We start from the raw sequence: 27,915 nt of genomic DNA, 5'->3' as shown, positions 1-27,915 counted from the left end.
ATGGTGCATCTTTGCCACAGTAATATTAGATTTTTAACAACAAATTCCAAATACAAGCTTCATAACTAAATTATCAATATCAAGCAATTGTTACATACCAAAATACCAGTAGACCTATGCTAGTAATTGTTGCCCCATTGCTGGTGAGCTTGCAAAGTAAACAGTTAATATTCTTGATCACCAAACAATTTTTGGAGCTGCATATTTATTTATTATGGTAATCCTCTCTCACTACAATTTGCCGTTTGCGCTGCACCGGAACCTATAGCTGTACTTTAAATCAACAATCTGTTCGCTAGCTCACCCGACCTGTGTTGACTGACAGTTTGTGGTCCAATCAGAGTGCAGAGTGTGCGTTTCACTAGCCAATCTGTTGCAGTTTTTTTTGCAAGGGTGATGCTGCTGCTACTGTCTCTGGCTGCGTGAAGATTAATACACGTAACCAAACCATATACTTGATGTATCTGTTATTATCAAGATGAACAATCAAGCATGGCGCAATCAACCTGTCAGTGACTACTCGTGCCCTGTGGATGGGGACATTGTCATCCTATGGGGGCATAGCCATGGTAGCCAAAATAATGGCCTGCCTAGCATTTATGTACATGACCCTAAGCATCCCAAATGAAAAAATATATAGTATACTATGGTATTAATGCTATAGTATTCACTGTAGTGTTTTTGTGGAATTTACTGCAGTATTCACTGTATAGTTTTTGAATACTGTAGTATTTACTGTAGTATACTATAGTATTTGCAGTTAATTATAGTATAAATACTGTAGTAAGATAACTGTAGTATATACTATAGTAATTAATGTAGTGTTTATGCGGATTGTAGTATACTGTAGTGTTTTTGCAGACATTACCGTAGTATTTATTATAGTGTTTTTGTTTTATTATCTTTGACATAGAAGTGGGCTTTCTCCTTCAGGAAACCTACTGGAGAAATACAAAAATAGCATATTTTCCATAGCCTGTAGGTAGGTCTGGGGTCTGAACAGATAGTTCAGAGCTTCTGCTCTTTTCTATAACCTTTAGGGAACACAATATATGGTTTATACTTGGCATTTAGGTTTCTCACTTACAGGTGGCACAAATTGTGATATGGGGGAGGGGAATGGACAGGGTATATGCTAATTAAATACTGTAGCATTTACTATAGTTAAAAAAGTGTCATGTTTTGCAGACTAGTGTTTTTGTGGATAATACTGTAGTATTTACTAGAGTATTCTACAGTATACTACAGTTTACTATAGAATTCTATAGTAAACTGTAGTATTTTTTCATTTGGGATGTTGGGATGCTAATTGCTTAATTAACTCAGGAACCACACCTGTGTGAAGCACCTGCTTTCAATATACTTTGTGTCCCTCATTTACTCAAGTGTTTTCATTATTTTGGCAGTTACCTGTATGTAATGTGTTGTCATAAAGACTTTAATTTCAATGATAAAATATTCACTTAGGCACTCACTTGGTGAAGGCTACAGAACTGAAAGCCATTGAAAGCCACAACCATGTCTCTGTCACTAGCAAACACAGTCATGGGTGGTACTGGTAACACTAAATTACTCCAAAGACCCTGGGATATATGCAAAAAGGCTTTACACTCTACAGTGTTAAAACAACACCCCAAAACCTTTTTAGAGGTATATTTTTGCCACTTAAAAGGAACGAACGACCTTGTCAATGTGGTGGTACCCGAAAAAGGCAAAATTGTGCCTTTTCTAAAGGTATGCTTTTGTACCGGTACTATCTTGTCCCATAAGGTACACTATTGGCTCTATTAAGGTACAAACTGCAAGGGTACAATTATGTACCTATAACTAAAGGTATAACTTACGTACCACTACAGTGACAAGCGTTTGTACACCTTTAAGAACAAATCTAAACCTTTATTTCTGAGAGCGTACCGACACACACACACTATCGACCTGCATAGCTGAGTAATATAGGTGTGTGTGTGTGTGTGTGTGTGTGTGTGTGTGTGTGTGTCAGGCCCTGTCGGAGTTTGATGAGTTTAAGAACCTGGACCGGGACATGGAGGGATCTGCGAAGCGCTGGAAGAAGTTTGTGGAGTCGGAGGCTCCGGAGAAGGAAAAGTTTCCTCAAGAGTGGAAGAACAAGACGGGCCTCCAAAAACTGTGCATGATGAGGTGTATGAGACCGGACCGCATGTCCTACGCAGTCAGGTACGAGACACGTATGCACACACATATACCCATGTAAAGGAAGCAGTTAGGTGTTTGTTCCGGTAATGTTGAGTGTTTGTTCTGTGTGTTGTAGTACCTTTGTGGAGGAGAAGATGGGTACAAAGTACGTGGAGGGGAGGAGCGTGGAATTCGCCGTGTCATTTGAGGAGAGCAGCTCGTCTACTCCCATGTTCTTCATCCTCTCCCCGGGAGTCGACCCCCTCAAAGATGTGGAAGCCCTAGGTCTGTACACGCACACACGAACACACACACACGAATACACACATTCTTGCTATAGTACCTTGAACCCTATCTGTTTCATGTCTAACCTGCCATCCTGTCATTTGGTCCAGGTAAGAAGATGGGCTTCACCTTTGACAACGGGAAGTTCCACAACGTGTCTCTGGGTCAGGGCCAGGAGGTGGTGGCCGAGGCTGCTCTGAACGTGGCAGCTAGAGAAGGACACTGGGTTATACTGCAGGTACACTGTATGGGCACCACTTACTCTTTACTCACAGGCTGGAGTTTGAACAGCATGCACGTTATTGGCTTCGTCTCAAATGGCACCCTATTCCACTATATAGGGAAGACTAGGGTCTTATAAAAATCGGTTTAATTTTTTGCCTAATTCCATATATATCTTTCCCAAATTCAGTTTTCTCCATTTAGTTTTTCCAGGTTTCTGATTTGTCAGTTTCTTCAGGTTTTCACTCTCAGAATCACCATTTTACGTCCACAACGATACTTAAACCACATCAGGAGACCTCTTTTGACGTTTGGGAAAAATCTAAGAAATTTTCATTTTTGGGTGTAGATACCCTTTAATTCAAGTGTGCACCAGCAAGATACTTGTTTGGTTAGTGGTGTTTCTGTAGTGCACATTTGATTGCAGAGTTTGCTAATCAAATCACCTGTCATGGGGTGCTGAGGGTGGGTGTGGTGCAGGAATCAAGCGCAGGACGCAGAAGCTAAGTCCAAAAGACTTTAGTGAGTTATTCACGTAGTACTTGAGAACACTAAGCCCGGAGGCGAAATAACGGCGCACACAGGCGTCAAACAAAAGGGCGCACAAACATGTGCGAAAACCTCTCCAAACACGGAGGGAAGAATACGTAGCTCCGAACACCAAACAGAGGAGCAATCACACACAACACCATACACACACAACGAGAACTAAATAGGACACTAATGAGGACTAACTAGACACAGGTGTACAACATCCAGACAAAACCAAACGAACATGAAACATAGATCGGTGGCAGCTAGTACTCCGGGGACGACGACCGCCGAAACCTGCCCGAACAAGGAGGAGGAGCAGCCTCGGCCGAAACCGTGACAGTACCCCCCCCCCCTTGACGCGCGGCCCCAGCCGTGTGCCGACCCCGGCCTCGGGGACGACCAGGAGGGCGCGGAGCAGGGCGCGCGGGATGGTCCCGGTGGAACTCCGACAGGAGAGATGGGTCTAGGATGTCCCTCCGCGGCACCCAGCACCGCTCCTCCGGGCCGTACCCCTCCCACTCCACGAGATACTGGAGACCCCCCATCCGGCGTCTTGAGTCCAAGATGGACCGAACGGTGTACGCCGGAGCCCCCTCGATGTCCAGTGGGGGCGGAGGAGTCTCTCCTATCTCACCTTCCTGGAGTGGACCAGCTACCACCGGCCTGAGAAGAGACACATGGAACGAGGGGTTAATATTCTTATATTCAACAGGCAGATGTAACCTATAACACACCTCGTTCAATCTTCTCAGGACTTTAAAAGGCCCCACAAAGCACCGACCCAGCTTCCGGCAGGGCAGGCGGAGGGGTAGGTTTCTGGTAGAGAGCCAGACTCGATCTCCGGGTGCGTACACCGGCCCCTCACTGCAGTGGAGATCGGCGCTCGCCTTGTGACGACGGATGGCCCGCTGCAGATGGACGTGTGCAGCGTTCCACGTCTCCTCCGAGCGCCTCATCCAATCATCCACCGCAGGGGCCTCGATCTGGCTCTGCTGCCAAGGTGCCAGAACCGGCTGGTAACCTAACACACATTGGAAGGGGGTTAGGTTGGTAGAGGAGTGGCGGAGAGAGTTCTGGGCCATCTCGGCCCAGGGAATGTACCGAGCCCACTCCTCAGGCCGGTCCTGGCAATACGACCTCAGAAACCTCCCCACATCCTGGTTGACTCGTTCTACCTGCCCGTTACTCTCCGGGTGGTACCCTGAGGTAAGGCTCACCAAGACCCCCAAACGTTCCATGAACGCTCTCCATACTCGGGAGGTAAACTGGGGGCCTCGATCAGACACTATATCCTCGGGTACCCCGTAATGCCGGAAGACGTGGGTAAATAGGGCCTCTGCGGTTTGTAGGGCAGTAGGAAGACCCGACATAGGGAGAAGACAACAGGCCTTAGAGAACCGGTCCACAACGACCAGGATGGTGGTATTCCCCTGAGAGAGGGGAAGGTCTGTCACAAAATCCACTGAGAGGTGGGACCATGGTCGTTGTGGAACGGGCAGGGGTTGTAACTTACCCCTGGGCAGGTGTCTGGGCGCCTTACACTGGGCGCACACCGAGCAGGAGGAGACATAAACCCTCACATCCCTGGCTAACGTGGGCCACCAGTATTTAGTGCTAAGACAATGCACTGTCCGGCCAATACCCGGATGTCCAGAGGAGGGTGACGTGTGAGCCCAGTAAATGAGTCGATCCCGAATCTCGAGCGGAACGTACTTCCGACCCTCAGGACACTGTGGAGGGCTGGGGTCGGTACGCAACGCCCGCTCGATTTCGGCATCGACCTCCCACACCACCGGTGCCACAAGACAAGACTCCGGTAGTATGGGAGTAGGCTCAACGGACCTCTCCTCCGTGTCATACCGCCGGGACAGCGCATCTGCCTTACCATTCTGGGACCCAGGGATGTACGTGATTTTAAATACGAACCTGGCGAGAAACATACTCCATCGAGCCTGGCGAGGGTTCAGTCTCCTCGCTGCCCGGATGTACTCCAGGTTCCGATGGTCAGTCAAAATGAGGAAAGGGTGTTGAGCCCCCTCAAGCCAATGCCTCCACACCTTAAGGGCCTGAACTACAGCTAACAGCTCCCTGTCCCCGACGTCATAATTTCGCTCCGCCGGGCTGAGCTTTTTTGAGTAAAAAGCACAGGGGCGGAGTTTAGGTGGCGTGCCGGACCGTTGAGAGAGCACGGCCCCTATACCGGCTTCAGACGCGTCCACCTCTACCTGAAAGGGTAATGCAGGGTCCGGATGCGCCAGCACCGGAGCCGACGTAAACAGGTCCTTCAGTCTCTTAAAGGCCCTGTCCGCATCAGCTGACCACTGCAGGCGCACCGGACCCCCTTTCAGAAGGGACGTGATGGGAGCTGCCACCTGTCCAAAACCCCGGATAAACCTCCGGTAGTAATTCGCAAAGCCCAAGAACTGCTGCACCTCTTTGACAGTGGTTGGGGTTTGCCAATTACGCACAGCTGACACACGATCCACCTCCATTCTCACCCCTGACGCGGACAACCGATAACCCAAAAAGGAGACCGACTCCTGGAAAAACAGACATTTCTCTGCCTTGACATATAGGTTGTGCTCCAACAGCCTCCTCAATACACGACGCACCAGGGCTATATGCTCGGCTCGGGTAGACGAGTACACTAGAATGTCATCAATGTACACGACCACCCCTTGCCCCTGCATATCCCGGAAAATGTCATCTACGAAGGATTGGAAGACTGATGGAGCATTCATCAACCCATATGGCATGACGAGATACTCGAAATGACCTGACGTGGTACTAAACGCTGTTTTCCATTCGTCGCCCTCCCTAATGCGCACCAAGTTATACGCGCTCCTGAGATCCAGTTTTGTGAAAAACCGCGCTCCATGCAATGACGCCGTCATGGTCGCAATCAGAGGGAGTGGATAACTGTATTTCACAGTAATCTGATTGAGACCACGGTAATCGATGCACGGGCGCAACCCTCCATCTTTTTTCTTCACAAAAAAGAAGCTTGAGGAGGTGGGAGAAGTGGAGGGCCGTATGTATCCTTGTCTCAAAGATTAGTCTATGTAAGTTTCCATAGCTTTTCTCTCCTCTTGAGACAAAGGATACACGTGGCTCCGTGGGAGCGCTGCTCCTGCCTGGAGATCAATCGCACAATCCCCCTGTCTATGAGGAGGCAACTGCGTCGCCCTAGCTTTACTAAACACGAGAGCTAAATCCCCATATTCAGGCGGAATGTGCAGTGCGGGCACTTGGTTTGGACTTTCCACCGAAGTCGCCCCTACGGAAACACCCAGACATCGCCCCTCACACTGAGCAGACCACCCATCGAGAGCCCTCTGTTGCCACGAAATAGCAGGGTTATGGGTGCTTAACCAGGGAATTCCCAGCACCACCGGGTACGCAGGAGAGTCGATCAGATACAACTGTATAGTCTCCTCATGACCCCCCTGCGCACACATCCTAAGTGGCGCTGTGACTAATCAACCCCGACCCCAACGGGCGGCTATCTAAAGCATGAACGGGAAAAGGCTTGTCAACAGGTAGGAGAGGGATCCCTAAATCTAAACAAAACTTCCGATCAACAAAATTCCCAGCTGCGCCTGAATCTACTAGCGCCTTATGCTGGGAATGAGGTGCAACCTGTGGAAAACAAACAGGTATACAAAAGTGCGCAACAGAGAGCTCTGGGTAAGTGGGGCGTCTACTCACCTGGGAAGCCTCCCCAGTGCGTGGCCTGTTGTCTCCTCCCTCGGGGAACCCTCCCCAGCACCTGGCCGCAGTGTGCCCTCCACGACCGCACTTGGTGCAGGGGACAGGCCCCCTCGGGCTCCTCCTCCTCCTTCCTCTAGCGCCAGCACCCCCGAGCTCCATAGGGCTCGGCTCGGAGGTGCCGGAGGGTGGAATGGACGGACCCCACTCGGGACGTCCACGGGTGGCCAGCAGGGTGTCCAGACGGATGGACATATCGACCAACTGGTCGAAGGTGAAATTGGTGTCCCTGCAGGCCAACTCACGTTGAACGTCCTCCCGTAGGCTACATCGAAAATGGTCGATGAGGGCCCGTTCATTCCACCCTGCGTCTGCCGCTAGAGTCCGGAACTCCAGCGCGAACTCCTGTGCGCTCCTCCTCCCCTGTCTCAGGTGGACTAGACGCTCCCCCGCCGCTTTGCCCTCAGGTGGATGGTCGAACACGGCCTTGAAGCGACGGGAGAACTCAGCGTAGGAGATGGTGGTGGCGTCCATCCTCCTCCACTCGGCGTTGGCCCATTCCAACGCCTTGCCCGTGAGACAGGAGATGAGGGCGGAAACGCTCTCGTGTCCCGAGGGCACCGGGTGTACAGTGGCCAGGTAGAGCTCCACCTGCAGGAGGAACCCCTGACACCCGGCAGCTGTTCCGTCATACGCCCTCGGGAGCGAGAGCCGAATCCCACTGGGTTCCGGACCTGGGACTGGTGGACCGGCCGATGGGGGTGGCAGGGTAGGTGGAGGTGTGGGTACCCCTCTGGACTCCCATCGGTGCAGGGTGTTGATGACGTCCTGAAGAGCGGTCCCCAGTTGTCGTATCTGGTCATCCTGGCCGCGGACATGCTCCTCCAGCGACTCAGGCGTGACGGTTGCTCCTGCTGATTCCATTCAAGTGGTGTGTGATTCTGTCATGGGGTGCTGAAGGTGGGTGTGGTGCAGGAATCAAGCGCAGGACGCAGAAGCTAAGTCAAAAGACTTTAGTGAGTTATTCACGTAGTACACGAGAACACTAAGCCCGGAGGCGAAATAACGGCGCACACAGGCGTCAAACAAAAGGGCGCACAAACATGTGCGAAAACCTCTCCAAACACGGAGGGAAGAATACGTAGCTCCGAACACCAAACAGAGGAGCAATCACACACAACACCATACACACACAACGAGAACTAAATAGGACACTAATGAGGACTAACTAGACACAGGTGTACAACATCCAGACAAAACCAAACGAACATGAAACATAGATCGGTGGCAGCTAGTACTCCGGGGACGACGACCGCCGAAACCTGCCCGAACAAGGAGGAGGAGCAGCCTCGGCCGAAACCGTGACATCACCACTGGATTAATGCAAATAATCATGATATCATTCTGTCAGGTACACATAGGCTACTTTGTAGTTAACATTTAATTGTTGATAGTTATCATTGGCATCATCGCTAAGGGCTACTAGCCAGCAGATCTGACCCGCTTGCTTACAGCTGCACTAGGGTTGGCAGGCTTCCTGTGTAGATTAAGACACCTCAGTTTACTTTAAAACTAGCAGTCATTCAATCTTCTCGGTGGAACAGTTGGGATAATTGGACAATTTGAAATACAACGCATTTCTCACCCCTGGATTGAGGTACGTTTTCCGAGCCATATCTTGTGCCTGCTCCGCGGTGTCTTAATCTAGACAGAAAGCCTGTCCGATCTTAGTGCAGCTGTAAGCAAGCGGGTCGTATCTGCTGGCTAACGGCTACATAAAGTAGGCAAACTGGCACACACAGACAGAGTGGCATTGCCTCTTCAGAAAGTTTAAGGAAAATAGGAATCACTAATGCATTTTGTTCATCTCTTATGATAATCTGGACAAATTCATACATTTTCTAATCAGTTCAATACATTTAGTTGATTTTCTACTGTTCAATACATTTTTGAATATTGTTGAATTCCATTTTAATGTCTGGATTCCGTGATTTTGTCTGCGTTCTCCGCAGTGCAGATTTGATAGAGTTGGGACGCAGCCATTGTCACAGAATATTTTGTTCCAACATGAATTCTATTTTTGCCTAATGCTTTATATGGCTCTGGTTGTTATTAAACGTCAATTGTAACCTTATATAGACTAGTTATAGACTAACTACAATGAACAAAAATATAAATGCAACATATATAGTGTTGGTCCAATGTTTCATGAAATGAAATAAAAGATACCTGAAATTGTCCATACGCACAAAAAGTGTATTTCTCTCAAATTTTGCCCACAAATTAGTTTACATCCCTGTTAGTGAGCATTTCTCCTTTGCCAAGATAATCCATCCACCTGACAGGTGTGGTATATCAAGAAGCTGATTAAACAGCATGATCATTACATGGTCTGGGGACAATAAAAGGCCACTCTAAAATGTGCAACACTCTATTCCCAGTCATGTGAAATCCATAGATTAGGTTCTAATGAATTTATTTGAATTGACTGATTTCCTTATATGAACTGTAACTCAGTAAAATCTTTGAAATTGCGTTTATATTTTTGTTCAGTGTATATAGACTACTCGCCATGTATTAAATAATAAATACTCTTCTTTGTAGAACATCCACCTGGTGGCCAAGTGGCTGGGCAGCCTGGATAAACTAGTGGAGCGCTACAGCATGGGTAGCCATGACGACTATCGCGTGTACATGTCAGCTGAGCCTTCGCCCACGCCAGAGTCGCACTACATCCCCCAGGGCCTGCTGGAGAACGGCATTAAGATCACCAACGAACCACCCACCGGCATGCAAGCTAACCTGCACAAGGCCCTGTATCTCTTCAACCAGGTAACACACACACGTACGCTCACACACACACACAAACACTGACTTTACAAAACATTAAGAACTGCTCTTTCCATGAGACTGACCTGGTGAAATCTATGATCCCTTATTGATGTAACCTGTTAAATCCACATATATCAGTGTAGATGAAGGAGAAGAGACAGGTTAAAGAAGGATTTTTAAGCCTGGAGACAATTGAGACATGGATTGTGTATGTGTGCCATTCAGAGGGTGAATGGCCAAGACAAAATATTTTAGTGCCTTTGAATGGGGTATGGTAGTAGGTGCCAGGCGCACCAGTTTGTGTCAAGAACTGCAACGCTGCTGGGTTTTTCACCAGTTTCTTGTGTGTATCAAGAATGGTCCACCACCCAAAGGACATCCAGCCAACTTGACACAACTGTGGGAAGCATTGGAGTCAACATGGGCCAGCATCCCTAGGGGGGTGCAACTCAATATTAGGAAGGTGTTCTTAATGTTTGGTGTACTCAGTGTACAGTACATGCCCACACTTAAACATTGAATTTGAGTTTAATGTAATCTCTTCCCTATCTCTCTGTGTGTGTGTGTGTGTGTGTGTGTGTGTGTGTGTGTGTGTGTGTGTGTGTGTGTGTGTGTGTGTGTGTGTGTGTGTGTGTGTGTGTGTGTGTGTGTGTGTTAGGACACTCTGGAGATGTGCTCTAAAGAGTCAGAGTTCAAGGTGATCCTGTTTGCGTTATGCTACTTCCACGCCGTGGTGGCTGAGAGGAGGAAGTTTGGAGCTCAGGGCTGGAACAGATCTTACCCCTTCAACAACGGAGACCTCACCATCTCCGTCAACGTGCTCTACAACTACCTGGAGGCCAACTCCAAGGTGAGTGTGTGTGACTGACCTCACCATCTCTCAATCAGCCTAGAGCTTTATGGCCCTGCTACACTACAGCCATCGAGCGTCCGGTATTGCCATCAGCCATTGAGGGACTGCTTCCTTTGAAATCAATGAAAGCTGCTGTACTGTTCGCGTTGCATCGTGTCCAATGTCAGCGTCCAAGCTCAAGAATCGCTGAGGTTCAATGCTCGATGGCTGACGTGCGCGTTCATTCTATCTTGTGAATTGAAATAATGAGAAATAAGTTGATTTTGGTTTGTTTCTGTGTAGCAGGTAGAACGGCACATTGGTGGTGACGTGTGTAGTGTGTGTCTGACCCCACTCTCTCTCTCCCCCTTCGTCTTTCTCCATTTCTCTCTCCCTCCATTCTCTCTCCCCACCCCCTCTCTCCAGGTGCCGTGGGACGACTTGCGCTATCTGTTTGGGGAGATCATGTACGGCGGCCACATCACAGACGACTGGGACAGGAAGTTGTGTCGTACCTATCTGGAGGAGTACGTCAGACCTGAGATGCTGGAGGGAGAGCTGTACCTTGCACCCAGCTTCCCTGTACCACCCAATTCTGACTACAAGGTTTGGAACACACACACACACACTCTTTCACAACACAAGACATCACCCTTGAAAACTACAAATATTGTTACCTCAGTAACCCTCAGTGTGTGTGTCCAGGGCTACCACATGTACATAGATGAGGTGCTGCCTCCAGAGAGCCCCTACCTGTACGGCCTCCACCCCAATGCTGAGATCGGCTTCCTCACCATCACCTCAGAGAAGCTGTTCCGCACTGTGCTGGAGATGCAGCCCAAAGAGTCAGACGCAGCCGGGGGAGGAGGGGTGTCCAGAGAGGAGAAGGTATGAAAGCCACTATCACTACACCTCAGAGCCTTTAATGAGCCCCCACTAGAGTCCTGACCTGTGTGTGTGTTTTCCCCTATAGGTGAAGGGCATCCTGGATGAGATCCTGGAGAAGCTGCCGGATGGTTTCAACATGATAGAGATCATGGCCAAGGTGGAGGAGAGAACTCCCTACATCATCGTGGCCTTCCAGGAGTGTGAGAGGATGAACTTCCTCACCAAGGAGATCACGCGCTCTCTCAAAGAGCTCAACCTTGGACTCAAGGTACGAGAGAGACAGTGTGTATGTGTGTGACATGACATCACAGTGGTTGTCTGTAGTCATTCTGAAAAGAGTACACAGCGAATGGTGTGACCACTGTTCCAGCTAATTTTTTCCAGCACTGAGCAAATTTCAGGTCTGCTGAGCGCAAACTTGAACATTGTGAAAATTCTGTGTAACTTCCAGCGCACGTTTACTGTGAACACTGAGGCTGTACCTGCTTTAAGTTACAGTTTTAACAGTGGCCATGTAGACTACTGTGGCTATTTGATCATAATGTAGGCCTACCAAAGTGGCCTACCATCAAAAACAATGGAGAAAATGCATCCCATAACATTTTAACATGGAAATAGCATTCAGCCTACAGTAGCAGCCAATGTGTGGTGTTCAATGTAGGCCTACATTCCATGAGACTTTTGAAAAAAACATGCAGGGCTTGACATTAACCTGTTTATCCACTTGTCCTTCAGACAAGGTGGTGACTGAAAATGCTGTTGTGTTGTTTGATGCAAGAAATAACTTTATTATAGCATTATTATTCTCATACCATTATGACAGAGAATCAGACAAATTATGCTACCCTCTGCCTTTTGGCTACTTAGCTTATTCAAGCCTGTCTCAAAATACAACACTCTTTACAACAACAAAAAAGCTCTTTACCTGACTCGCTTTTCAAAAGTGTCTAGAAATATACACATTTTGTGCTCTTGTAGGAAGCAATCACTCCCCTATTGCTGACTTCAAATGATCTACAGTGGGGGAAAAAAGTATTTAGTCAGCCACCAATTGTGCAAGTTCTCCCACTTAAAAAGATGAGAGAGGCCTGTAATTTTCATCATAGGTACACGTCAACTATGACAGACAAATTGAGGAAAAAAAATCCAGCAAATGACATTGTAGGATTTTTTATGAATTTATTTGCAAATTATGGTGGAAAATAAGTATTTGGTCACCTACAAACAAGCAAGATTTCTGGCTCTCACAGACCTGTAACTTCTTCTTTAAGAGGCTCCTCTGTCCTCCACTCGTTACCTGTATTAATGGCAACTGTTTGAACTTGTTATCAGTATAAAAGACACCTGTCCACAACCTCAAACAGTCACACTCCAAACTCCACTATGGCCAAGACCAAAGAGCTGTCAAAGGACACCAGAAACAAAATTGTAGACCTGCACCAGGCTGGGAAGACTGAATCTGCAATAGGTAAGCAGCTTGGTTTGAAGAAATCAACTGTGGGAGCAATTATTAGGAAATGGAAGACATACAAGACCACTGATAATCTCCCTCGATCTGGGGCTCCACGCAAGATCTCACCCCGTGGGGTCAAAATGATCACAAGAACGGTGAGCAAAAATCCCAGAACCACACGGGGGGACCTAGTGAATGACCTGCAGAGAGCTGGGACCAAAGTAACAAAGCCTACCATCAGTAACACACTACGCCGCCAGGGACTCAAATCCTGCAGTGCCAGATGTGTCCCCCTGCTTAAGCCAGTACATGTCCAGGCCCGTCTGAAGTTTGCTAGAGTGCATTTGGATGATCCAGAAGAGGATTGGGAGAATGTCATATGGTCAGATGAAACCAAAATAGAACTTTTTGGTAAAAACTCAACTTGTCGTGTTTGGAGGACAAAGAATGCTGAGTTGCATCCAAAGAACACCATACCTACTGTGAAGCATGGGGGTGGAAACATCATGCTTTGGGGCTGTTTTTCTGCAAAGGGACCAGGACGACTGATCCGTGTAAAGGAAAGAATGAATGGGGCCATGTATCGTGAGATTTTGAGTGAAAACCTCCTTCCATCAGCAAGGGCATTGAAGATGAAACGTGGCTGGGTCTTTCAGCATGACAATGATCCCAAACACACCGCTCGGGCAACGAAGGAGTGGCTTCGTAAGAAGCATTTCAAGGTCCTGGAGTGGCCTAGCCAGTCTCCAGATCTCAACCCCATAGAAAATCTTTGGAGGGAGTTGAAAGTCCGTGTTGCCCAGCGACAGCCCCAAAACATCACTGCTCTAGAGGAGATCTGCATGGAGGAATGGGCCAAAATACCAGCAACAGTGTGTGAAAACCTTGTGAAGACTTACAGAAAACGTTTGACCTGTGTCATTGCCAACAAAGGGTATATAACAAAGTATTGAGAAACTTTTGTTATTGACCAAATACTTATTTTCCACCATAATTTGCAAATAAATTCATAAAAAATCCTACAATGTGATTTTCTGGATTTTTTTTTCTCATTTTGTCTGTCATAGTTGACGTGTACCTATGATGAAAATTACAGGCCTCTCTCATCTTTTTAAGTGGGAGAACTTGCACAATTGGTGGCTGACTAAATACTTTTTTCCCCCACTGTATTACTGGGCCTATAACTCACTAACTAGCAAAGGATATGAACAAAATGTGCACGTGGCTACATGAAGCTCTCGCTTTGATCTCAAAACAAGGGCATCTACTTACGACCACTTATGCTGTAAATAAAGTTCAGTTCAAAGTAAATGGCACAGATCCATATACAATACCAGTCAAAAGTTTGGACACACCTACTCATTCAATTACATTGTAGAATAATAGTGAAGACATCAAAACTATGAAATAACACATATGGAATCATGTAGTAACCAAAAAAGTGTTAAACAAATCAAAATATATTTTATATTTGAGATTCTTCAAATAGCCACCCTTTGCCTTGATGACAGCTTTGAACACTCTTGGCATTCTCTCAATCAGCTTCATGAGGTAGTCACCTGGAATGCATTTCAATTAACAGGTGTGCCTTCTTAAAAGTTAATTTGTGGAATTTCTTTCCTTCTTAATGTGTTTGAGCCAATCAGTTGTGTTGTTACAAGGTAGGGGGGGTATACAGAAGTTAGTCCTATTTGGTAAACGACCAAGTCCATATTATGGCAAGAACAGCTCAAATAAGCAAAGAGAAACGACAGTCCATCATTACTTTAAGACATGGGATGGTCAGTCAATATGGAACATTACAAGAACTTTGAAAGTTTCTTCAAGTGCAGTCGCAAAAACCATAAAGCGCTATGATGAAACTGGCTCTCATGAGGACCACCACAGGAATGGAAGACCCAGAGTTACCTCTGCTGCAGAGGATAAGTTCATTAGAGTTACCAGCCTCAGAAATTGCAGCCCAAATAAATGCTTCAAAGAGTTAAAGTAACAGACACATCTCAACATCTTCATGGTCGAATTGCTGCAAAGAATCCACTTCTAAAGGACACCAAAAAGAAGAGACCTGCTTGGGCCAAGAAACACGAGCAATGGACATTAGACTGGTGGAAATTTGTCCTTTGGTCTGGAGTGGAAATTTGAGATTTTTGGTTAAAACCGCCGTGTCTTTGTGAGACGCGGTGTGGGTGAACGGATTATCTCCGCATGTGTAGTTCTCACCGTAAAGCATGGAGGAGGTGTTATGATGTGGGGGTGCTTTGCTGGTGACACTGTCTGTGATTTTATTTAGAATTCAAGGCACACTTAACCAGCATGGCTACCACAGCATTCTGCAGCGATACGCCATCCCATCTAGTTTGGGCTTAGCGGGACTATCATTTGTTTTTCAACAGGACAATGACCCAACACACCTCCAGGCTGTGTAAGGGCTATTTTACCAAGAAGGAGAGTGATGGAGTGCTGCATCAAATGACCTGGCCTCCACAATCCCCCAACTTTTTTTTACATTTGACATTTTAGTCATTTAGCAGACGCTCTTATCCATAGCGACTTACAGTTAGTGAGTGCATACATTTTTCATACTGGCCCCCCGTGGGAAACGAACCCACAACCCTTGCGTTGCAAGCACCATGCTCTACCAACTGAGTTACAGGGGACCAGACTTCAACCCAATTGAGATGGTTTGGGATGAGTCGGAAGGCAGAGTAAAGGAAAAGCAGCCAACAAGTGCTCAGCATATGTGGGAACTCCTTCAAGACTGTTGGAAAAGCATTTCAGGTGAAGCTGGTTGAGAGAATGCCAAGAGTGTGCAAAGCTGTCATTAAGGCAAAGGGTGGCTATTTGAAGAATCTCAAATATAAAATATATTTGGATTTTTTTAACACTTCTTTGGTTCCTACATGATTCCATATGTGTTATTTCATAGTTTTGATGTCTTCACTATAATTCTACAATGTAAAAAATAGTAAAAATAAAGAAAAACCCTTGAATGAGTAGGTGTGTCCAAACTTTTGACTGGTACTGTGTGTACAAAAGCTGAAGAACATAGGCACATCCAGGTGCTTTCCCAGGTTCTGGAGTTGTAGACAAACTGATGGAAAACAGAAAGGAAAACGCCGCACACTGCTGCTCATGTATTTATAACAACGTTTCCACCCTTAGGATGCCTGATGAAGACCTAAGGGTGGAAACGTTGTTATAAATACATATCACCTGGGAGCGTGAGCAGCAGTGTGTGGCGTTTTCCTTTCTGTTTTCCACAGATCCATATATGGCAATGGTTTATTTGCATATAGGCCTACTGCAGCTCTGATTGGTTATGGTGCACTGGTCTGTGTAGAGTAGGGGCTAAGTAGTGTGTCAATGCAATAGAATTCTACACTGATGCGTTCTGCCTACAAAATCTCTTGCATTGTTCGTTTTGTTTCGGTATGTTGCATTGATAGTGGCTAATATTGCGTTGATTTGATCACAATTGCCACAGTGAAGGGAAACGTTGATAGTGTTAACAGGGAAAACTCTAGAACAGTGGTCACCAACCTTTACTGAGTCAAGATCACTTTCTGAGTCAAAATGCAAGGTAAGATCTTCTGCTCAGATTTTTTTTTAACATGACTTAAAAAAACATAAACCTATGCAACAGTAACCAGTTAAAAACAGTACTGTAGCAATGAGGTTTGTGCAGTAAGCAATAGGCCCAATACATGATCACTGCATATTGGCTTTGCTTGAATTGCCCTGCCAATGCATTGTTGTTCGGGCCATTTAAAAATATATATATTTCAAAATTTGAGGTAGGCTATATGATCACACTGGTAATAGAGCCGTTGTTGTATTACTTGTGAAGCACAGCTAAGCACAGCTGAGTGAGCATACATTTAAATAATTTGCTTTTTATTTTATTGGGCTGATGGTGCCTGCATCTGATGGTCAGTCTCAGCAGAGGGAGAGAGCAGCAGACTGATGGTCCGCCTCTCAACATCCCTCCGCTCACCCTTTCCTCCACTGACACTGACCAAAAAGGGACACCGTCTTCCAGCTGATGGCGAAACTCGAGTCGCACAGCATTATTTCTGCCTCATGCACAAATTGATGTTGTTACTCCTATGAACAGAGAAAGTTAAATATTCCTCAATATTAAAAAAGACCCAAACCGCTAATAACAACAATGCAAGCCTATAGATACACTTTCCTACTCATTCATTACTGCTACAGTGCTTGTTGTAGCGCTGAGTGGAAATAGGAAGAACGCACATTTTATGGCTTATAAAAGTGTTGAATACAAAGTGTTGACAGTGCTGAGTAAGAACTTAAACATGAACTCATAAAAACAGCTTTTTGCTGTATTCGTTGATAGTCTCTCTCTAGTCATGGTTTTAAATGTTTGTAAATCTCACAGTACCTTCAGACACATGAAATGGTTCATAATGGCAACAGTTTGCCTACACGGCATGCAGGGCAGCTAAATGAGGTACCTACCGCCAACAGCCCGAGACATATAAAAAAATAATAATAGGAACAAGGCTTTCTTTACAGAAATGTTTGGCGATCAACTAGGAATGCCTAGGAGACCAATCGACCGGTTGGTGACCACTGCTCTAGAAAGTTGAGTGACGTTCAATCTCCTGCTTCTCTCTGTGGGCTGATATTTCTACAAGGCAGTCCAGGGGAGCTGCTCAGCAGTCTCGGGACTACTGCACGTAGCTTAGAGGGAACATTGGGTGTGAAATTCTGTCTTTGTCTGTCTCTGTAGGGTGAGTTGACAATCACAACTGATATGGAGGAGCTGGGTAACGCTCTGTTCCTGGACACGGTGCCAGAGTCCTGGACCAAGCTGGCCTACCCCTCCCTGCAGGGCCTGGGGGGCTGGTATGCAGACCTGCTGCTCAGGATCAAGGTACAACACCATAATACACTCTCTGATCGGGAGACATGTCCGTGAGTCCATCAGTATGTCTGTGGATAGGGATGTCCATTTATATAGGATCTGTGTGTGTCATTGTCTACATTTTCATCCCATGTTGTATTATTCACAACTTTGGCCGGGATTCAATTAGAGCGCATTGTAGCACACTTGAAATTTAAAGAGCAAGGGCCCGATTCAGACTTAGGAAATGTACGCCTTTCCTACGCACTTCTCAGTAGTCGGTATTCAGACTTACCTTAAGCAGGTGCGTAACAGGCTTTGCAGGCACGGTTCCCTTGCGCGTGTGTCACGAGAATTTCTATCTCTAATTCAACCTAAGCTTGAATCATTACCAGAGGTTGCAAGGCTCTGGTTTTAATCATAAATGATTCAAGGTCCACAACCAGCAAGAATTATCTGTATTTTTATTCATGGAGAGCTCTGGCACCAAAACCCATACACTCCTGTTTTATACCCCTTGACACACAAAGGCACTTTGCTCCGCCCCCCTCTGTTAGTGGGTAGGGGGCTTTTTTTAACCCGTTTTCTCAGTCCCCTTCACCCTGGAATGTTTAGTCCCGCCCCCCTCTGTTAGTGGGTTGCCACTACATTATAACTCTAACACCGTTCACACATTTATACTGTATTTGGGGTGAAATCCTTTAGTCATTATTCTTAAAATACAAATTAATCTAACAATCCACCCCTTTGACTAAATGTTTTCACATTCAGGATAAATGTATTTTACAAGCATGATTAATCTCAGAGATCACGTCAGAACTAATAAACATTTCATCCAATTGCAGTCTTTCAGGGTCCAAATCCTCGTCATCCACCAAGCCTGGAGGATCGTTTTTCACATTCCCCTGGTCAGAGTCCGGAGTCAGTCCCATCTCTCATCATTGTTTAGATACTGCATTTCACCAACGCCTGACTCACCAATCCTCGGACACAGGGAACAAGACAACAACCACATAATACAAGAATACCCATACAAACACTGACCGCTCCTAAGATGGTGGCTGCTATGGTTTTCCATTTACCAAACATTTCATCAAACCACCCTATCCACGATGTACTAACTTCTGAGTTCTCAGTTCATTCTTCACTTAGTGCAGTTAATTATGTAAGAGCTCTGGTGACTGTCCCATCCAGTGTGGTGTTGTTAGGGATAAATGTGCAACAATGGCTTATCATTCTATAGACACCGGCCCTTTCTGCCTGATCTAGAACCAACCTCTACTAAGTTATGAGCGGGATTGCGGATAATTGCTCGAAGATCCCCTTTACTGCATCTCTAGTCTGGTTAATAAATCGTTGTTGGTTGTAATAGATATAATTTATCCAATCCACATTCTTGTTTATTGTCACCCACCAGAAAAATGTTGTGGTAAAACCCTCCCATATTTGATTCATAGCTTTGTATTCGTCTGGAACACCCCTAGGGATGCCTATACCATCTATCCAAATTGGGCTATTTCCTTCCTGACCTATATTTCTCCTCCTCCTGATTATTCTTCCTGTCACTGGTCTTTGATGAAATTCTTACAGGTTTGGACCAACAATACTGGTGCACAAGTACCCACCCATCCTTCTGGTAATGTCTGTCGAATGCTCCCTTTGTTAGTACATGCCCACCACACATCAGTCAGAGGGATGGTAAGGTTCATACTTTTCCCCTCCCTTCCTTATCTAAATCAGTCACATTAATTTTCTCCTTACAGCCATCAAAATCACCCAAGTTACGGGTGCCATTTCTATGTCTGCAACACTGGTATTCGCCAGGAGTTAAAATGAATCTAGGTGGGCTGGCCGAGTAAGTCAACTTTGCCAGCCCAATCCCTGTGCAATTGGGCTCTTTTTGATTGGACCCCAGGTCTAATACACAGGGAAACATTGCCTTTGGCATTGGGGGCGGTCAACATTGTCGGTCGCCCAATGGAGCATGCATAACAATTGGTCTCCCCCAAGGCCCTAGCGGTGTACTTCATCCACTTTAACCAGAGATTCTCATCAGGGACCCCCTCCACTTCCCCTTGGTTCCATTCTTGGAGGAGAAAATCTTTCATAGTGGACGGGTTAGTCGAATTGACTCCGTCATCCCTTGACTGATCTACTCGGTCTATTGCTATAAATGGATTAATGACAGTACCTGTGCCCTCCATATCTTTTGACTCCATCAAATGTAATCTTAGACAAGTATCCCGTCCGTATTCGTCCGCGCAAGCCCAGTAAATTATTTTCATGTCCTCTTTAGTGACCTTTACTATTGTTATTACCATCTCCGTGGGGATGTCGTTATACCTTCTTATCCTCCATCTGGACGTCCAGCCCCCCCCCCCCAGTATGTCTAAATACCTGAGCCCAGGAACAATACACCGAGGGAGCTGAACATAAATACAACGGGATCTTATAATCCCACGTTGCTTGCTTATTTGCCCTGATAAGATCCCTAATCCTAATTTTGAATCTTACTCCCCACCCTTCTCTGACTCCTATTTTGTAGATCACTCGCCCTTGACGGTCAGTATGTCGGGTTGCTTCCTTTTTATTTCTTAATAATGGTAAGGCCATAGCGTAATTGGTGCGAGGTGGTGGTGGATCTTGACATACCAAGACTATTACCGAGACTATGATGCAGCTCAGGGTCACCCATATTCCCAAAAACCGCCAACCCTCTCCTGCCTTTAGTCCTTCTGCTTGGTACCACCCCATACTCACACCCTAAGAACACACTACAGTGATGATAGGTCGGGGTAGGAGATCTTCGTTAACAGAGGTGATCCCCAGACCTTATTGGTTCAGTTCTTCTCTCCAACTCTGTGTGTGTTTCAGTGGTGCTTGTATGTGGTCTTACCCTCTTGCAGTGGGTAACATGGACCCAGGTTACTCTCTCTGCTATTATAATGGCCAAGGCAGTGACCAATATAACCTGATAGGGCCCTTCCCAACAGGCCTGCTTCCAGTTTTTCTTCTTTAGGGACTGGATGCTCACCAGTCACCTGGTTAGATAGAGTGGGTCACCTTCTCCTTTAGTTCACCGGTGGGGCACAAAACCTCTGACATACGGGTGTGGTTAATAAACTATCTTCACACATGTTCAGATTAATCTAACAATTTCTGACTGCATTCTCTTTCTAGACTGTATCTAAAAAAATGTTTTCTTTCTTTCTTTTAAAAGTATTTTGTACTCTCCTTCGTATATTATTTAATCCTACCATTAGCCTCTTCCCCCCTCTTGACACATAGTTCTGCTCATGTGTCAATATTACCACCTACCTAAACAATCACTTAGGTAATTTATCAACCAATTGCCATGCCTTTTATTTTTGTATTGCTCCTCCCACTTCCTTTGTCTTTTATGGTGGCTAAATTCGACTTTCATTCAGTTCAGAATCAATTAGTAATCCAATCAATCAATCTCTTATTTTGTAAAAACACGTATGTTTAGTTCAAACTCTGTTCTACCCCGGCTCTCCCGGGCTTGACCTGAAGACTGATTGTTGGACATGACAAGTCCATATTTAAATATTTCAAACCTAACACAACCCCCCCCCTGCTGTAATCAATCAAGAAGATAGCAAAGGAGAGACAGGTTTTAGCCTGAACTCTGCTTAATCCTGGTGCTGCTCCCTTCACAATGTTTGAAGAGAGACAAAAGACAGCCATGGATTGAAGTAAGAGCAAGCACTTCGACCCTAGGTCACCTAAGTCTTCTGCCTAGCAACAAAGAATAAAAACCTCTATGTTCGTGATTAACCCAGTTATATCTAATAGCCCACCAAAAAAAAAAAACATCATCATCTTTAAATCACGACCAATGTCATATCCCTCTTTACTCTCTACCATTTGGGTAACATCCCTGATATATGTATGAAAAGCTAAGACTGTTTGGGAAGAGAGCAACAACATAAACTGTTCTTCCTCCTCAGAGTTCCAAATGATTTTACCATGGGCTGCCATTGCCTTCCCATAGATAAGATCACTTAATTTACCAGTATGCAGTACATAATGGAGTACCCAAGCTTTACAGCAGTCCATCATCACCAAAAATCTCATCATTCTTCATCTATTTTTGTTTTTCTCCATCTAGTCCCTATCTTCCTGATCTTATTGCTAAATCAATGATCTATGCAATAGCTGTTTCGCCTTAGATTGTACCTTCCTCTGATTACTGCAGCTCATTGCATCAATTTAGTTTCAAATTTCACCCAACAAACCATTCCATCCCACAGCATAGCAAACACCACCTATGAACTGTTGAAAATCCCCTAAATTCAACATAACAACCCTTTATAAACATCATGCTGGGTGTGTTGTTTTTTTATTTGAAAAACCCAATTGAAAAACAACAATCAAAGATAGCCAGGCTCAACTTAATTTGGTAGCTCACTTTTATGACCTAAATACTGCCTAACTTCACTACTGCTCCCCCTCGCCCTGAGCAATATTCCAATGAGATAAGCTAATCTCTTTCTCCTGGTTATACATTTTGTTAACCTTCAATTACCATCAGTAATCTAAAGATGGTAGTACACACAACACATGATACAGATATCCCCAGTCCTAACCCATCAATAATGTTTGTATCAATCTAATTCCTCATAACTAATCCATAAAACCACTCAAAATTCCTCGAGTATACAATGATTATTTAATTGATTACCCTAAATCTGCTACATGTGATCTCATCTCAAATGATCCATTATCAATTATTTGATCCACCCCCTAGGAAAATCTCTCTCCCCTTCTATTCTGGAGTTCTACCTCTACCAGCTATTTCCCCTAGAGTGGCCATTAAATACTCTGCTCCCTTCTGTTCTTTTCTTACTATATCCTGTCTACTATTCTGCTCATGATGGATTGCATATCTCTTGACCTCGGCCAACGAAGTAGTTCCCCATCCCACTAATGTCCTCTTAATATTCCTGCTTATTTCTGGTCTCATTCCACTAAGGAATGCTATTTTTAGCTGCTGATGGTACGGAGTATCATTTCCCTGCCCCTGGGGAGGCTCAGGTATGCCACTATTTGCGTTAAATACATTTCTCAGTCTCTCTAAGTATTGGCTGATGGTCTCGCTGTCTTCCTGTTTACATTCATGTACTTTGGAGAAGTCTGCATGTCGATGTTAATGTTCCCTCAAATTATTACACAACTCAGTTATTTTCCCCTTTAACTTCATACTTATAACCAATGTTTTTTCAATCCATCATCCTAATAGTAAAAACAATATCCCATTGTTCACGTAACGAAACACATTTTTATTTTTTGAATCCACCATTTATTTTCATCCACCACTGGTGTTACTCAACCTACAGTGGGGAAAAAAAGTATTTAGTCAGCCACCAATTGTGCAAGTTCTCCCACTTAAAAAGATGAGAGAGGCCTGTAATTTTCAAAATTCACATTGTAGGATTTTTTATGAATTTATTTGCAAATTATGGTGGAAAATAAGTATTTGGTCAATAACAAAAGTTTCTCAATACTTTGTTATATACCCTTTGTTGGCAATGACACAGGTCAAACGTTTTCTGTAAGTCTTCACAAGGTTTTCACACACTGTTGCTGGTATTTTGGCCCATTCCTCCATGCAGATCTCCTCTAGAGCAGTGATGTTTTGGGGCTGTCGCTGGGCAACACAGACTTTCAACTCCCTCCAAAGATTTTCTATGGGGTTGAGATCTGGAGACTGGCTAGGCCACTCCAGGACCTTGAAATGCTTCTTACGAAGCCACTCCTTCGTTGCCCGGGCGGTGTTTTTGGGATCATTGTCATGCTGAAAGACCCAGCCACGTTTCATCTTCAATGCCCTTGCTGATGGAAGGAGGTTTTCACTCAAAATCTCACGATACATGGCCCCATTCATTCTTTCCTTTACACGGATCAGTCGTCCTGGTCCCTTTGCAGAAAAACAGCCTCAAAGCATGATGTTTCCACCCCCATGCTTCACAGTAGGTATGGTGTTCTTTGGATGCAACTCAGCATTCTTTGTCCTCCAAACACGACGAGTTGAGTTTTTACCAAAAAGTTATATTTTGGTTTAATCTGACCATATGACATTCTCCCAATCCTCTTCTGGATCATCCAAATGCACTCTAGCAAACTTCAGACGGGCCTGGACATGTACTGGCTTAAGCAGGGGGACACGTCTGGCACTGCAGGATTTGAGTCCCTGGCGGTGTAGTGTGTTACTGATGGTAGGCTTTGTTACTTTGGTCCCAGCTCTCTGCAGGTCATTCACTAGGTCCCCCCGTGTGGTTCTGGGATCTCACCGTTCTTGTGATCATTTTGACCCCACGGGGTGAGATCTTGCGTGGAGCCCCAGATCGAGGGAGATTATCAGTGGTCTTGTATGTCTTCCATTTCCTAATAATTGCTCCCACAGTTGATTTCTTCAAACCAAGCTGCTTACCTATTGCAGATTCAGTCTTCCCAGCCTGGTGCAGGTCTACAATTTTGTTTCTGGTGTCCTTTGACAGCTCTTTGGTCTTGGCCATAGTGGAGTTTGGAGTGTGACTGTTTGAGGTTGTGGACAGGTGTCTTTTATACTGATAACAAGTTCATACAGGTAACGAGTGGAGGACAGAGGAGCCTCTTAAAGAAGAAGTTACAGGTCTGTGAGAGCCAGAAATCTTGCTTGTTTGTTGGTGACCAAATACTTATTTTCCACCATAATTTGCAAATAAATTCATTAAAAATCCTACAATGCGATTTTCTGGAATCTTTTTTCTCAATTTGTCTGTCATAGTTGACGTGTACCTATGATGAAAATTACAGGCCTCTCTCATCTTTTTAAGTGGGAGAACTTGCACAATTGGTGGCTGACTAAATACTTTTTTTTCCCCACTGTATACAATAAAGTAATAACCATTTGAATTCATCAAAGCACTTCCTGATGGTGACCAGAGCCATAAATTATTCTCCTTTGTCCTCAACTCAATTTTCACAGCTCTATCGCCATTAAAATGCCCAACAAAACATAATAGTTCAATGGAACCCTCTATTGGCTCTCTACTATTTATACATTACTTCTATAACCACTTTAGTTATGGTCCGATCACCCATTAAACCTTATCACATAACCTTATCACCTAATCAAACAACGGCACAACCTTAAACTCATCTCGGCCAGCTGGTAGCCCAGTAACCAAGAGCACCGTGTCAGAAACCGAGAGGTCGCCGGCTCCAATCCCCGAGCCGACCAGGCGAAAAATCTGCCGATGTGCCCCCGAGCAAGGCACCCAACCCCCACTGCTCCTGCAAGTCGCTCCGGACCAGAGCGTCTGCCAAATGACCAAAAATGCAAATGTAAATATTCTCTACTTTCTCACTCATGACGTACGTCTACGTTTGGGTGAGAAAGTTAATACGTATATATCGTTGGAAATTTATAGGAACCTCTCAAATAATCGCTTCGTGGTGTTTTTAGCCAATTCTTAATCGACACGAATCATTTCTTCAAACATTTTACCCGTGGAACCAAAAAATAGACTGTCCTATCTCCGACACTGCCCTTTCCTCTACCCCTGCAGTCACGATGGTTATGACCTGTTCTGTTACAGTATTTACACGGGGCCTTACACTCCCTTGCCAAATATTCCTCTTTGTTACAGTTAAAGCACTTCCTCTCTCCTTCGCGCTTCCAAAATACCCTCGCTGTCTCTAGCCCCTCCCCTCGCTGTTTTTTCAAATCCGTTCCACAGTTTACATGCATCTGCTTAATCATAACTTTAACTTTTCCACATCGAGATGCCCAATAAATCCATACCTCTTCTCCCAAATGGATCCATAAAACATATTTCTTCGATCTCTTCCTAACATATATCTTTCGTCCCCCGTTAATTCTCTGACCTCTTTAGAATATTTATTTCCCATGGTGGAAAAATAAGAAATCCCCCCGTTTAGTAATAATTCAATCCAGAATTATTTTCCTAGGAGTTATTATTAAATGAGTCTCTTGAGCCAATGTTATGATCTGCTTTTGTAATTAACCATTTAAATTATCTAACCCGTAACCCAGAGGGTTTTTTAAAACTCCGGTTTTATGAAAGGGGTCAGATAACCATTTTTTCTCACGCAATCTAATTCAGTCCCTCCTTGAAACAATTATCACGTATTTCGATGGATCATTAAGTCTCACACGTATACAACATTTAAATATTTATTTCTAACACTATCCGTAACCTAGAGGTCGTAACTGCTCCAGTTTCATGAAATAGACAGAGTTAGAGCAAATCCCCAGTCGTTTACGCGACTTTTGACCTGTTTAATGTATCTATCGCACACTACGAAAATTATCCCCCTTCCTGTTTATATTGTAAAGACTATCTCGTACAATCTCAATATTAACTATATTATTTTGGTAATAGCTATTTACCTAGGGTCAATTACGGACCCCCCTTCCTTCCATTATAATAATAATTATTTCCTTTGAGATTTTGGTAACTATTCTCTGCCCTTCACAAGAATTACTATTCTTATACAAGTTCAAATAATTACACCAAAATCTATGAATAAAAATTACTGACCTTTTCCTTGCATTTTGGATGTAAATGCTTTTTCAAACTCGTTAACGTCTTTATCGTTCATAAGAGTAATCACCGGCCTGTTTATAACCTTAACGTCGAAGGCCAGGACTATTCTCCACGGATGCAATCACCCGCCCGTGCACGGTTTCGGTGTCCTTAGAACGACAAAGACGTATTTAAGCTCCGCTCGAAGGACCACTTGTCACAAGAATTTCTATCTCTAATTCAACCTAAGCTTGAATCATTACCAGAGGTTGTAAGGCTCTGGTTTTAATCATAAATGATTCAAGGTCCACCACCAGCAAGAATGATCTGTATTTTTATTCATGGAGAGCTCTGGCGCCAAAACCCATACACTCCTGTTTTATACCCCTTGACACACAAAGGCACTTTGCTCCGCCCCCCTCTGTTAGTGGGTAGGGGGCTTTTTTTAACCCGTTTTCTCAGTCCCCTTCACCCTGGAATGTTTAGTCCCGCCCCCCTCTGTTAGTGGGTTGCCACTACATTATAACTCTAACACCGTTCACACATTTATACTGTATTTGGGGTGAAATCCTTTAGTCATTATTCTTAAAATATAAATTAATCTAACAGTGTGCTGAATACATTTAATTAAACCACCGAAAACCCTCCCACTTGCTGGCCAACAGATTACCTTGTGGAGTCTTTATTCAATAGGGTTTTCAGTACCTTTATCTTAAGTCATACATTTAAATATGGTGTACCTTTAATTCAAATTTTGTCGACAGACTCACTAGAATACATAGAGAGAACGGGTTCAGAATATAGGGATCAATGAAAGAAAGCCATCTAAATAAACTGAGTGTACAAAACATTAGGAACAACTTCCTAATATTGAGTTGAGAAATGAAAAACCCAGTAGCGTTGCGGTTCTTGACAAAAACTGGTGTGCCTGGCACCTACTACCATACCCCATTCAAAGGCACTTACATTTTTTGTCTTGGCCATTCACCCTCTGAATGGCACACATACATAATCCATGTCTCAATTGTCTCCAGGCAGAACCCAAATCTTGTTCTCAGTCGCATTTCCTAATGAGGAGAATTGAGTCAAGGCTAAAATCAGGAAGTTCAGTCCCCCTTTAAAGCCAGGTAATTTCCAATCGAGCCAACATATGCAGCGTTTACCGAGAATGAGATCTCCGCGAACGCGGGAACATTGCATTTCAAAGACGCATTATCGATAACACGCGATCGTATTGAATATTCTGTCCATACATACTCTGTTGATCGCTTTTGTCTGTGTGTGTAGGAGTTGGAGTCATGGACGGCAGACTTCGCTCTCCCCACCACGGTGTGGCTGGCAGGGTTCTTCAACCCCCAGTCGTTCCTGACAGCTATCATGCAGTCCATGGCCAGGAAGAACGAGTGGCCTCTGGACAGGATGTGTCTGTCTGTAGAGGTGACCAAGAAGAACCGCGAGGACATGACCAGTCCACCCAGGGAGGGGGCCTACATCTACGGACTCTACATGGAGGGTACGGGTTATCATCTCGGTTGCATTCTAAAATGGCATCCTATTCCCTATATAGTAAAACACAAAAAAGCCAGAC

At 44.9% G+C, this 27,915-nt stretch overlaps 1 protein-coding gene across 1 annotated transcript in view; it reads left to right on the top strand.

The window, feature by feature from the left end:
• LOC311100909 (dynein axonemal heavy chain 17-like) overlaps positions 1-27,915 on the top strand; it is a gene marked incomplete at its 5' end in the record, with an annotated part of 141,747 nt that overhangs the window by 108,650 nt on the left and 5,182 nt on the right. Inside the window, 10 exons of the mRNA XM_084141893.1 lie at positions 2,000-2,193; positions 2,288-2,436; positions 2,547-2,674; positions 9,505-9,732; positions 10,391-10,582; positions 10,991-11,170; positions 11,270-11,452; positions 11,538-11,720; positions 17,659-17,802; positions 27,615-27,840. Of these exons, the coding sequence (XP_083998019.1) occupies positions 2,000-2,193; positions 2,288-2,436; positions 2,547-2,674; positions 9,505-9,732; positions 10,391-10,582; positions 10,991-11,170; positions 11,270-11,452; positions 11,538-11,720; positions 17,659-17,802; positions 27,615-27,840 (1,807 nt within the window). The remainder of the gene's footprint in view (positions 1-1,999; positions 2,194-2,287; positions 2,437-2,546; positions 2,675-9,504; positions 9,733-10,390; positions 10,583-10,990; positions 11,171-11,269; positions 11,453-11,537; positions 11,721-17,658; positions 17,803-27,614; positions 27,841-27,915) is intronic.

This window comes from Coregonus lavaretus (assembly GCF_964263955.1).
Source record: "Coregonus lavaretus genome assembly, chromosome: 25".
NCBI classification, from domain to species: domain Eukaryota; kingdom Metazoa; phylum Chordata; class Actinopteri; order Salmoniformes; family Salmonidae; genus Coregonus; species Coregonus lavaretus.
This window is presented reverse-complemented; position numbering and strand designations above follow the sequence as displayed.